General features: G+C 43.2%; 1 protein-coding gene across 1 annotated transcript in view; it reads left to right on the forward strand.

Annotated features, from left to right (window-relative positions):
• The window catches only part of LOC109869923 (liprin-alpha-3-like), a 64573-nt gene that overhangs the window by 35247 nt on the left and 15198 nt on the right, over positions 1-14128 (forward strand). Inside the window, exons 22-25 of the mRNA XM_031805061.1 lie at positions 216-394; positions 10208-10408; positions 10571-10633; positions 11107-11133. Coding sequence (XP_031660921.1) covers positions 216-394; positions 10208-10408; positions 10571-10633; positions 11107-11133 — 470 coding nt within the window. The remainder of the gene's footprint in view (positions 1-215; positions 395-10207; positions 10409-10570; positions 10634-11106; positions 11134-14128) is intronic.

Consider the following 14128-nt stretch of genomic DNA (forward strand, 5'->3'; position numbering starts at 1 on the left):
AGGTGGTTTAAGCAGTGTCAAACTCAATGGAGGGCCTAGTGTCTGTAGGTTTTTTCCTTTCAACTAAGCCCTAGACAACCAGGTGTGGGGAGTTCCTTACTAATTAGTGACCTTAATTCATCAATCAAGTACAAGGGAGGAGTGAAAACCCAGACACTCTGCCCTCCGTGGAATGAGTTGACACCTGTGGTTTAAGCAGTGACCTTTGACCTCAGCCTCCACGCCCTCTGATGACCTGGGATCAGCCGACCCCCTGGGCCTGGCCAAGATGGGAACTGGCACCGTGGAGAAAGATCGCCGCAGCAGGAAGAAGCAAGACTTGCTAGAACAAGCCTGTCGTCAGGGTCTGCCCTTTGCCTCATGGGATGGCCCCACTGTGGTCACATGGCTTGAGGTACGTTGTCTTATTGGTTAATAACTATCTGGGAGGAAATCATTAATGATGTGCAGTGTTTTACCTGAAGGTGCTCCATTTAATTATGAGTACAGTACCAGTCAAAAGTTTGGACACACTTTTTCAGTCAAGGGTTCTTCTTTATTTTTTTTACTATTTTCTACATTGTAGATTAATAGTGAAGACATCAAAACTATGAAATAACACATATGGGATCATGTGGTAACAAATCCAAATATATCTTATACTTGAGATTCTTCAAAGTAGCCACCCTTTGCCTTGATGACAGCTTTGAACACTTGGCATTCTCTCAACCAGCTTCACGAGGAATGCTTTTCCAACAGTCTTGAAGCAGTTCCCACATATGCTGAGCACTTGTTGGCTGCTTTTCCTTCACTCTGAGGTCCAACTCATCCCAAACCATCTCAATTGGGTTGAGGTAAGGTGATTGTGGAGGCCAGGTCATCTGATGCAGCACTCCATCACTCTCCTTCTTGGTCAAATAGCCCTTACACAGCCTGGAGGTGAATTAGGTCATTGTCCTGTTGAAAAACAAATGATAGTCCTACTAAGCGCAAACCAGGTGGGATGGCGTATCGCTGCAGAATGCTGTGGTAGCAATGCTGGTTAAGTGTGCCATGAATTCTAAATAAATCACAGACAGTGTCACCCGCAAAGCACCATCACACCACCTCCTCCATGCTTCACGGTGGGAACCACACATGCAGAGATCATCCGTTCACCTACTCTGCATCTCACTAAGACATGGCGGTTGGAACCAACAATCTCAAATTTGGACTCATCAGACCAAAGCTGATTAAGAAGTAATCTTATTATTATTGGTGTCCTTTAGTAGTTTTTTTGTTGTTTCAGCAATTAGACCATTATGGCCTGATTTACACTCTGAACAGTTAATGTCAAATAAAATAAAATGTTATTGGTCACATACACATGGTTAGCAGATGTTAAAACCTGTTCGGGATCAGTGTACCACTGGCGGTACAATTTCCGGTCAAACTGGAGGGCGGTAATTCAAATAAATTTTAATAGTTATTACATAGTTAAACATTTAGGTACATAAGTGTCTTACATAGGCTGAAAGCTTAAATTCTTGTTAATCTAACTGCACTATTCAATATACAGTAGCTATTACAGTGAAAACATGCCATGCGATTGTTTGAGGATGGCGCCCCACATAAAAAATAATTCCAGAGATAACATGTAGTGTTGTTTTGTTAGATAAAATCATTTTTTATATCCCAAAAAGTCTGTATAGTTGGTGCCATCAATTTGAGTAATCCACTCGTTCAACTTGCAGAGAAGAAATCCAAAAATCTACCCCTGAACTTAGTTTCAACAAGTCAAAAGACGTATTTACTCCTCAGAAACCCTAAAATGAAATCAAACTATAATAAATATTTTGGAAAGAAAGAAGTATGTTCAATAGGAAACCAATTTTAGCAGGTGCGCAATTTCATCATGACACGCGATGACACAGATTTTCAAGACTGTGTCTTCATGGGACTTCCGACAATGGCGAAGCTCTAACAAGACGGGTCTGCGTAGCGTCCTCGAACTTTCGAAAAATGAAGGCATTTTGACACGGTTTACCTGTTCGTTAATAGTGAGTTGGAAGTTAAAACATCTACTGTATCGCCAACATGTCAAAGCCTCAGATTAAGCATAGAAAAATGCCTCTCTCTGACAGCCCTTCTTTGGCCTCGGAGGATGCTAGCTTGGAAGAAGCACCAGGTTCAGAATGGAGATGGACAAAGGTAAAACAAAAATCCAAGAGACACTTTCTGAACACAAAATTGATTGGTCGATAAACTCCACGAAGACCAGAAAGTGACAAAGTTAGAAAAAGACCATGCTGACCACCAGACTGCCATCCTGGAAGTCCTCGAGGAAATGAACCAAAAATACAAGAGGTTGGAAGACGCCATCTCTAAACTTGAGGATACATTTTATTATTACGAGACTTCAAGGTTTCCCGGAGGCCGTGGAGGGAAGGGACGCAATCTCCTTTCTACAGGAATGGATTCCCAAAATTCTGGATCTACCCCCTCCAGGAAATGGCTGGCTAGATGGCTAGCGTGATAATGACTGAAGAGGTCAAGTTGGATCATAGCTAATGCTGGCTGTGCTATTTAGCCAGCTCGCTAGGTTTACAAGGGTGTATCTATAGCTACTAAACATCCACACTATGCCAGGTATTTACATTTTTGCTGTACACTTTTATTTTACGCAGAGAGGTCGGATTTGGTTAAATAGTTATGTGGCTTTTGACTGGGTTTCAAGCCAAACTATGTTATTACTTCGGGGAATTATAGCTACTATTACGTTTGCTTGTTTACTGTTAGAGATGTATGCTAGTGATACTGAGGCAGGGATAAGAGCAGGCTCTGTTGGTGACTATGGATGCACCCAAGTTTTTTGTTGTTGTTAAGTGGGGTTAAATATTACGGTCATTATTGTTGTAATCCAATTGTATTTTCTTACTTGACTAACAATATTTTCATGCTACAAGGAACAGTCAATGTACACTGCTCAAAAAAATAAAGGGAACACTTAAAAAACACAATGTAACCCCAAGTCAATCACACTTCTGTGAAATCAAACTGTCCACTTAGGAAGCAACACTGATTGACAATACATTTCACATGCTGTTGTGCAAATGGAATAGACAACAGCTGGAAATTATAGGCAATTAGCAAGACACCCCCAATAAAGGAGTGGTTCTGCAGGTGGTGACCACAGACCACTTCTCAGTTCCTATGCTTCCTGGCTGATGTTTTGGTCACTTTTGAATGCTGGCGGTGCTTTCACTCTAGTGGTAGCATGAGATGGAGTCTACAACCCACACAAGTGGCTCAGGTAGTGCAGCTCATCCAGGATGGCACATCAATGTGAGCTGTGGCAAGAAGGTTTGCTGTGTCTGTCAGCGTAGTGTCCAGAGCAAGGAGGCGCTACCAGGAGACAGGCCAGTACATCAGGAGACGTGGAGGAGGCCGTAGGAGTGCAACAACCCAGCAGCAGGACCGCTACCTCCGCCTTTGTGTAAGGAGGAGCAGGAGGAGCACTGCCAGAGCCCTGCAAAATGACCTCCAGCAGGCCACAAATGTGCATGTGTCTGCTCAAATGGTCAGAAACAGACTCCATGAGGGTGGTATGAGGGCCCGACGTCCACAGGTGGGGGTTGTGCTTACAGCCCAACACCGTGAAGGGACGTTTGGCATTTGCCAGAGAACACCAAGATTGGCAAATTCGCCACTGGCGCCCTGTGCTCTTCACAGATGAAAGCAGGTTCACACTGAGCACATGTGACAGACGTGACAGAGTCTGGAGACGCCGTGGAGAACGTTCTGCTGCCTGCAACATCCTCCTGCATGACCGGTTTGGTGGTGGGTCCGTCATGCTGTGGGTGGCATTTCTTTGGGGGGCCACACAGCCCTCCATGTGCTCGCCAGAGGTAGCCTGACTGCCATTAGGTACAGAGATGAGATCCTCAGACCCCTTGTGAGACCATATGCTGGTGCGGTTGGCCCTGGGTTCCTCCTAATGCAAGACAATGCTAGACCTCATGTGGCTGGAGTGTGTCAGCAGTTCCTGCAAGAGGAAGGCATTGATGCTATGGACTGGCCCGCCCGTTCCCCAGACCTGAATCCAATTGAGCACATCTGGGACATCATGTCTCGCTCCATCCACCAACGCCACGTTGCACCACAGACTGTCCAGGAGTTGGTGGATGCTTTAGTCCAGGTCTGGGAGGAGATCCCTCAGGAGACCATCCGCCACCTCATCAGGAGCATGCCAAGGCGTTGTAGGGAGGTCATACAGGCACGTGGAGGCCACGCACACTACTGAGCCTCATTTGGACTTGTTTTAAGGACATTACATCAAAGTTGGATCAGCCTGTAATGTGGTTTTCCACTTTAATTTAAAAAAAATTATTTTAATTTTCCAAATCCAGACCTCCATGGGTTGATAAATTTGATTTCCATTGATCATTTTTGTGTGATTTTGTTGTCAGCACATTAAACTATGTAAAGAAAAAAGTATTTAATATGAATAATAAGAATATATATCTAGGATGTGTTATTTTAGTGTTCCCTTTATTTTTTTGAGCAGTGTACTTCTAATTCCATATACATATCATTTAGAATTAACCTAATTTGAGCAATGCTATGCATAGCAGGTACATCTAGCTTAAAGAATAGTGTCTAAGGATATGGGTTCTTTAACTCCCTCAGTTGGGGAGGGGGTTGGGTGGGTTTGTGGTAGGGTCAGGCTATTAGTTCATGAGATGTTTACTACTTTATACTTTCATAATTTCATTTTGTACAAGTTGTATACACTCAACGCAATTTAGTTTCTTTCCTTTTCCGTATTTCCCGATCCTAAATTTTACCAAGACATCTTTTTGAAGTTAACATGCCCATCATCAGAGCACGTTAACCTGGACCCTTCCAGCGATAGATCTTCCTCTAATAATATCAACCTCACACAGGCAGTTAAATGTTAAAGGCAGAAATGAACAATTTTGGACTTGTGGACATGGAGATTTCACAACTAAAAGGTTCAAGAATACTCATTTTACTCCCCTGTCCATAACAGTTACTATAGAATTGACTTATTTATTTTTCCTGCTGCCAAGGGAAGTTTAACTACTGGCTGTAAGTACTTACCAAGGTGTATATCAGATCATTCTGCCCTGCTGGCTTCAGTACCCGTCAGTAGAGCACAGCCACCCTCAAGAAGATGGAGGTTTGGCACATATTTACTAAATAATCTCACGTGTAACATTTCTGAACACTCATGTAGACATATTTGTTTAGCACCAATTATATGGGAAGCTCTCCTTGCATATCTGAGGGACAAATCAAATCAAATTTGTCACACACACATGGTTAGCAGATGTTAATGCGAGTGTTGCGAAATGCTTGTGCTTCTTGTTCCGACCATGCAGTAATATCTAACAAGTAATCTAACAATTTTCACAACAACTACCTTATACACACAAGTGGAAAGGAATGAATAAGAATATGTACATAGATATATGAATGAGCGATGGCCAAAACGGCATAGGCAAGAGTATAGTATATAACAGTATATACATATGAGATGAGTAATGTAGGGAATGTAAACATTATATAAAGTGGCTTTGTTTAAAGCGGCTAGTGATACATTTATTTCATCAATTTTTATTTGTTAAAGTGGCTAGAGATGAGTCAGTATGTTGGCAGCAGCCACTCAAAGTTAGTGATGGCTGTTAAACAGTCTGATGGCCTTGAGATAGAAGCTGTTTTTCAGTCTCTCGGTCCCCGCTTTGATGCACCTGTACTGACCTCGCCTTCTGGATGATAGCGGGATGAACAGGCAGTGGCTCGGGTGGTTGAAGTTCTTGATGATCTTTTTGGCCTTCCTGTGACATCGGATGGTGTAGGTGTCCTGGAGGGCAGGTAGTTTGCCCCCGATGATGCGTTGTGCAGACCTCACTACCCTCTGGAGAGCCTTACGGTTGTGGGCGGAGCAGTTGCCGTAACAGGCGGTGATACAGCCCGACAGGATGCTCTTGATTGTGCATCTGTAAAAGTTTGAATGTTTTTGGTGACAAGCCAAATTTCTTCAGCCTGCTGAGGTTGAAGAGGCGCTGCTGTGCCTTCTTCACCACGCTGTCTGTGTGGGTGGACCATTTCAGTTTGTCCGTGATGTGTACGCCGAAGATCTTAAAACTTTCCACCTTCTCCACTACTGTCCCGTCGATGTGGATAGGGGGCTGTTCCCTTTGCTGTTTCCTGAAATCCATGATCGTCTCCTTTGTTTTGTTGACATTGAGTGTGAGATTATTTTCCTGACACTACACTCCGAGGGCTCTCACCTCCTCCCTGTAGGCCGTCTCGTCGTTGTTGGTAATCAAGCCTACCACTGTAGTGTTGTCTGCAAACTTGATGATTGAGTTGGAGGCGTGTATGGTCACGCAGTCATGGGTGAACAGGGAGTACAAGAGTGCTGGGAACGCACCCTTGTGGGGCCCCAGTGTTGAGGATCAGCAGGGTGGAGATTCCTACCCTCACCACCCGAGGGCGGCCCGTCAGGAAGTCCAGGACCCAGTTGCACAGGGCGGGGCCAAAACCCAGGGTCTCGAGCTTAATGACGAGTTTGGAGGGTACTATGGTGTTAAATGCTGAGCTGTAATCGATGAACAGCATTCTTACATAGGTATTCCCTCTTGTCCAGATGGGTTAGGGCAGTGTGCAGTGATATGGCGATTGCATCATCAGTGGACCTATTGGAGTGGTCTAGGGTATCAGGTAGGGTGGAGGTGATATGCTCCTTGACTAGTCTCTCAAAGCACTTCATGATGACAGAAGTGAGTGCTACGGGGCGATTGTGATTTAGTTTAGTTACCTTAGCTTTCTTAGGAACAGGAACAATGGTGGCCATCTTGAAGCATGTGGGGACAACAGACTGGGATAGAGATTGGTTGAATATGTCCGTAAATGCGCATGCTCTGAGGACGTGGCTAGGGATGTCGTCTGTGCCGGCAGCCTTGCCAGGGTTAACCCATTTAAATGTTTTACTTGCGTTGGCCATGGAGAAGGAGAGCTCACAGGCTTTGGTAGCGGCCCATGTCAGTGGCACTGTATTGTCCTCAAAGCGATCAAAGAAGATGTTTAATTTTTCTGTGAGCAAGACGTCGATGTCCGCGACGGGGCTGGTTTTCTTTTTGTAATCCGTGATTGGCTGTAGAACATGCCACATACATCCTGTGATTGAGCCGTTGAACTGCGACTCTTTGTCTCTATACTGACGCTTTGCTTGTTTGATTTCCTTGCGGAGGGAATAGCTGCACTGTTTGTATTCGGTCATGTTTCCAGTTGCCTTGCAATATAAGCGGGGGTTCGAGCTTTCAGTTTTGGGCTAATGCTGCCATCAATCCACGGTTTTTGGTTAGGACATGTTTTAATAGTCACAGTGGGTATGACATCTCCAAAGCACTTGCAAATAAACTCACCCACCAGGTCAGCGTATACATCAATGTTGTTGTCTGAGGCTATCCAGAACATATCCCAGTCCACGTGATCGAAGCAATACTGAAGCGTGGAATCCGATTGGTCAGACCAGTGTTTGACGGACCTGAGCACTGGCATTTCCTGTTTTAGTTTCTGTCTATAGGCTGGGAGCAACAAAGTGGAGTTATGGTCAGATTTGCCGAAAGGCAGGGCAGGGGAAGGCTTTCTGTGCATTGCAGAAGTTAGAGTAGCAATGATCCAGAATGCTAGCAGCCCGTGTCTCGCATTTGATATGCTGATAGAATTTAGGAAGTCTCGTTCTCAGGTTAGCTTTGTTAAAATCCCCAGCTACAATAAATGCAGCCTCAAGATGTATGGTTTCAAGTTTACATAGAGTCCAGTGAAGTTCTTTCAGGGCTGACGAGGTATCTGCTTCAGGGTGGAGGGGGGGGGGTAACCACAGCTGTGACTATAATCAAAATCGAAGAGAATTCTCTTGGAAGATAATGCGGTCGGCATTTGATTGTAAGGTCCAGGTCAGGTGAACAAAATTACTTAAGTTCCTGTATGTTGTTGTGATTACACCATGAGTCGTTAATCATAAGGCATACACCCCCGCCCTTCTTCTTACCAGAGAGATGTTTATTTCTGTTGGCGCGATGCATGAAGAAACCATGTGACTGTAGCGACCACATATCCCGAGTGAGCCATATCTCCGTGAAACAGAGAATGTTACAATCTCTGATGTCTCTCTGGAAGGCAACTCGTACCCTAAATTCGTCTACCTTGTTATCTAGAGATTGCCGAGTAATATGCTCGGGAGCAGTGGATGGTGTGCTCGCCTTCTGAGTCTGACCAGTAGGCCGCTCCGTCTGCCTCTCCTGTGGAGACCGCGTTGTTTTGGGTCAGCTTCTGGGATAAGATCCCATGTTCAGGGTGGAGGTTCCGAACAAAGGATCCGCTTCGGGAAAGACTTATTCCTGGTTGTAATGTTGATAAGTTGTCATCACTTTTATATCCAATAATTCTTCCCGGCTGTATGTAATGTAAGAAAAAATTCATACAAAAATACAAAAAAAAAAAAATATTGCATAGTTTCCTAAGGACCTGCCAGAGTCGTGTGTGTATAGGTGGCAGGGACGTCAGGCGCAGGAGAATCAAACTGAGTGTAATGGAGTTATTTAATAACGATAAACGAAACATACTCCAAACACTAAATGTAAACAATAAACAAGTGGGTACGAGGACCCGTCGCGCACCAATACAAAAAACAACACAACACTGAATAACATGTCCTAAAGTAATGATGGACTGTCGTTTCTCTTTGGTTATTTGCCATAATATTGACTTGGTCTTATAGGGTTATCTTATCTAATAGGGTTATCTTCTGTATACCACCCCTACCTTGTCACAACACAACTGATTGGCTCAAATGCATTAACCTCTCTGGGATATATGGGACGCTAGCGTCCCACCTGGCCAAAATCCAGAGAAAATGCAGAGCGCCAAATTCAAATAAATTACTATAAAAATCAAACTTTCATTAAATCACACATGCAAGATACCAAATTAAAGCTACACGTGTTGTGAATCCAGCCAACATGTCATATTTCAAAAAAGCTTTCGGTGAAAGCAAACGATGCTATTATCTGAGGATAGCACCTCCGTAAACAAAAGAGAGAAAACATATTTCAACCCTGCAGGCGCGACACAAAACACGGAAATAAAAATATAAATCATGCCTTACCTTTGACGAGCTTCTTCTGTTGGCACTTCAATATGTCCCACAAACATCACAAATGGTCCTTTTGTTCGATTAATTCCGTCGCTATATATCCAAAATGTCAATTTATTTTGTTTGATCCAGAAAAACACCAGTTCCAACTTGCGCAACGTGATTACAAAATATCTCAAAAGTTACCTGTAAACTTTGCCAAAACATTTCAAACTACTTTTGAAATACAACTTTAGGTATTTTTTAAAGATATTAATCGATAAAATTGAAGACGGGATGATATGTGTTCAATACAGGAAGAAAACAAACTGAAGCTACCTTTCTGGTCAAGCGCCTCTAACAAACAGTACACTTGAAGTGACCCTCGTTGTGAACAGGGCTACTTCTTCATTACACAAAGGAAAAAACGTCAACCAATTTCTAAAGACTGGTGACATCGAGTGGAAGCGGTAGGAATGGCAAGAAGGTCCCTTAGAAATCTGGATTTCCAATGAAAACTTATTAAAAAGAGTGACCTCTGGGTGACCTCTGGGTTTTGCCTGCTACATAAGTGCTGTTATACTCACAGACATAATTCAAACAGTTTTAGAAACTACAGAGTGTTTTCGATCCAAATCTACTAATAATATATATATACTGCCCCCTGTCACCAAGAAGTTAAGAAGGAAATAAATTCCACCAATTAACATTTAACAAAGCCCACCTGTTAATTGAAATGCATTCCAGGTGACTACCTCATGAAGCTGGTTGAGAGAATGCCAAGAGTGTGCAAAGCTGTCATCAAGGCAAAGGGTGGCTACTTTGAAGAATCTCAAATATAAAATATGTTTTGATATGTTTAATGCCTTTTAGGTTACTACATGATTCTATATGTGTTATTTCATAGTTTTGATGTCTTCACTATAATTCTGCAGTGTAGAAAATAGTAAAAATAAAGAAAAACCCTTGAATGAGTAGGTGTCAACTTTTTACTGTTATTGTACATAATGAACATATTCTTTAATTCAATTCAGCCTTATTGTAAATATTCCCATATTCCATATTCGGTCTCCCTCGTCTTAGTTGTGGGTGGGCATGCCTGCCTGGTATGTGGCTGCGTGTCGTGCCAATGTGAAGAGTGGTGCCATTATGGCCAACCTGTCGGACACAGAGATCCAGCGGGAGATTGGCATCAGTAACCCCCTGCATCGCCTTAAACTACGCCTGGCCATTCAGGAGATGGTGTCCCTCACCAGCCCCTCGGCACCGGCCAGCACACACTCTGTAAGTGAAACAATACGTAATAACCTGCACACAAACATTAGCATATGTTCAGTAACATACTTGCCACACATCCAGAAGTTTGAATGTGTCTGAGTGAAAATGTATTCCAACTGTAATCATTTATTATTTTCCAATCTCAAATTGTCCTCTATGACATCACAGTCGACCAGTAATATCTGGATGACTCATGCAGAAATGGAGTCACTGACCGCTGCCATAAAACCAGTAAGCTGTTTCTATTTACTTTAAGTTCTCCTAGAAAGTATCTTATTTCAAAAGAGATAACATTTTTGTTCAACAAATTAAAATATATTTTGTGCAACTCAATTGTCTAACGATAGTATATTAGTTGGAAACTGTATAAGATGTATGGTACACATTTAACTGGCTTAAAATCGTCAGGCAACTTGAGACTATGCTGAATGAAATGCCATTTATCATTTGTTTTCTTTGTCTTTGTCTCTAATTAGGCATGTATTGCTGCACCTTTACCCCACTACTCCCCCAATTTCTCTTTGAATGTAGTGTTTCTCCAACTAATTTTCCTTCACCAACAAACTGTTCCTCCTTCTGCCCCTCCTTCCTTATATCTTCTAATCTCCATAATGCCTCCTGCCATTTATTGTTCTGGCAATCGATCCTTCTCCCTCCATATCTATCCTTTTTTCATCTTTCCCTTTCCTTTGCCTCCACTGAAGGAAGTGAAGGAGTTCAGCTGGGACCAGGTGAGTTGTTTTTGACATTAATATTATTGTCATGATCAGCAAAACTATAGTGATGTCACGTTCGTTATAAAAATGAGACCAAGGCGCAGCGTGAGTAGAGTTCCACATGTTTACAATAAAACCGAAACTCAGCAAAACAAACAAGCACAAACGAAACGTGCAGCTATAATGAATAGTGCAGACAGGCAACTAAACATAGAACAAGATCCCACAAACACCAAAGGGAAATGGCTACCTAAATATGATCCCCAATCAGAGACAACAATAAACAGCTGTCTCTGATTGGGAACCATATCAGGCCAACATAGATCTACAAAAACACCTAGACCTACAAAACCCTAAACATACAAAACCCCTAGACAATACAGAAAACTAGCATACCCACCCTTAGTCACACCCTGACCTAACCAAAATAGAAAGAAAACAGAGATATCTCAGGTCAGGGCGTGACAAGTGATTATATCACATTGCAAACAGACCATACAGTTGAAGTCTGAAGTTTACATAAACTGAGTTTAAATGTATTTGGCTCAGGTGTATCACAATTCCTGACATTTAATCCAAGTAAAAATGCCCTGTATTATGTCAGTTAGGATCACCACTTTATTTTAAGAATGTGAAATGTCAGAATAATAGTCGAGAGAATTATTTGATTCAACTTTTATTTCTTTCATCACATTCCCACTGGGTCAGAAGTTTACATACACTCAATTAGTATTTGGTAGCATTGCCTTTAAATTATTTAACTTGGGTGAAACGTTTTGGGTAGCCTTCCACAAGCACCCCACAATAAGTTGGGTGATTTTTGGCACATTCCTCCTGACAGAGCTGGTGTAACTGAGTCAGGTTTGTAGGCCTCCTTGCTCGTACATGCTTTTTCAGTTCTGCCCACAATTTGTCTATAGGATTGAGGTCAGGGTTTTGTGATGGCCACTCCAATACCTTGACTTTGTTGTCCTTACGCCATTTTGCCACAACTTTGGAAATTTGCTTGGGGTCATTGTCCATTTAGAACACCCATTTGCGACCAAGCTTTAACTTCCTGACTGATGTCTTGAGATGTTGCTTCAATATATCCACATAATTTTCCTAGCTCATGATGCCATCTATTTTGTGAAGTGCACCAGTCCCTCCTGCAGCAAAGCACCCCCACAACATGATGCTGCCACCCCGATGCTTCACGGTTGGGATGGTGTTCTTGGGCTTTTTTTATTTTATTTTTTTATTTCACCTTTATTTAACCAGGTAGGCTAGTTGAGAACAAGTTCTCATTTACAACTGTGACCTGGCCAAGATAAAGCATAGCAGTGTGAACAGACAACACAGAGTTACACATGGAGTAAACAATTAACAAGTCAATAACACAGTAGAAAAAAAAGAGAGTCTATATACATTGTGTGCAAAAGGCATGAGGAGGTAGGCAAATAATTACAATTTAGCAGATTAACACTGGAGTGATAAATGATCAGATGGTCATGTGCAGGTAGAGATACTGGTGTGCAAAAGAGCAGAAAAGTAAATAAATAAAAACAGTATGGAGATGAGGTAGGTAAATTGGGTGGGCTATTTACCGATGGACTATGTACAGCTGCAGCGATCGGTTAGCTGCTCAGATAGCAGATGTTTAAAGTTGGCGAGGGAGATAAAAATCTCCAACTTCAACCATTTTTGCAATTCGTTCCAGTCACAGGCAGCAGAGAACTGGAAGGAAAGGCGGCCAAATGAAGTGTTGGCTTTAGGGATGATCAGTGAGATACACCTGCTGCAGCGCTTGCTACGGGTGGGTGTTGCCATCGTGACCAGTGAACTGAGATAAGGCGGAGCTTTACCTAACATGGACTTGTAGCTGACCTGGAGCCAGTGGGTCTGGCGACGAATATATAGCGAGGGCCAGTTGACTAGAGCATACAGGTCGCAGTGGTGGGTGGTATAAGGTGCTTTAGTAACAAAGCAGATGGCACTGTGATAAACTGCATCCAGTTTGCTGAGTAGAGTATTGGGAAGCCATTTTGTAGATGACATTGCTGTAGTCGAGGATCGGTAGGATAGTCAGTTTTACTAGGGTAAGTTTGGCGGCGTGAGTGAAGGACGCTTTGTTGCGAAATAGAAAGCCGATTCTAGATTTGATTTTGGATTGTAGATGTTTGATATGAGTCTGGAAGGAGAGTTTACAGTCTAGCCAGACACCTAGGTACTTATAGATGTCCGCATATTCTAGGTCGGAACAATTCAGGGTGGTGATGCTAGTCGGGCGTGCGGGTGCAGGCAGCGAAAGGTTGAAAAGCATGCATTTGGTTTTACTAGCGTTTAAGAGCAGTTGGAGGCCACGGAAGGAGTGTTGTATGGCATTGAAGCTCGTTTGGAGGTTAGATAGCAGAGTGTCCAAGGAAGGGCCAGAAGTATACAGAATGGTGTCGTCTGCGTAGAGGTGGATCAGGGAATCGCCCACAGCAAGAGCAACATCATTGATATATACAGAGAAAAGAGTCGGCCCGAGAATTGAACCCTGTGGCACCCCCATAGAGACTGACAGAGGACCGGACAACATGCCTTCCGATTTGACACACTGGACTCTCTCTGCAAAGTAGTTGGAGATCCAGGCAAGGCAGTCATTAGAAAAACCGAGGCTACTGAGTCTGCCGATAAGAATATGGTGATTGACAGAGTCGAAAGCCTAGGCCAGGTCGATGAAGACGGCTGCACAGTACTGTCTTTTATCGATGGCGGTTATGATATCGTTTAGTACCTTTAGCATGGCTGAGGTGCACCCGTGACCGGCTCGGAAACCAGATTGCACAGCGGAGAAGGTATGGTGGGATTCGAGATGGTCAGTGATCTGTTTGTTGACTTGGCTTTCGAAGACCGTAGCTAGGCAGGGCAGGAAGGATATAGGCCTGTAACAGTTTGGGTCCAGGGTGTCTCCCCCTTTGAAGAGGGGGATGACCGCGGCAGCTTTCCAGTCCTTGGGGATCTCAGACGATATGAAAGAGAGGTT

The sequence above is a fragment of the Oncorhynchus kisutch genome, linkage group LG25 (assembly GCF_002021735.2).
Source record: "Oncorhynchus kisutch isolate 150728-3 linkage group LG25, Okis_V2, whole genome shotgun sequence".
NCBI lineage: Eukaryota > Metazoa > Chordata > Actinopteri > Salmoniformes > Salmonidae > Oncorhynchus > Oncorhynchus kisutch.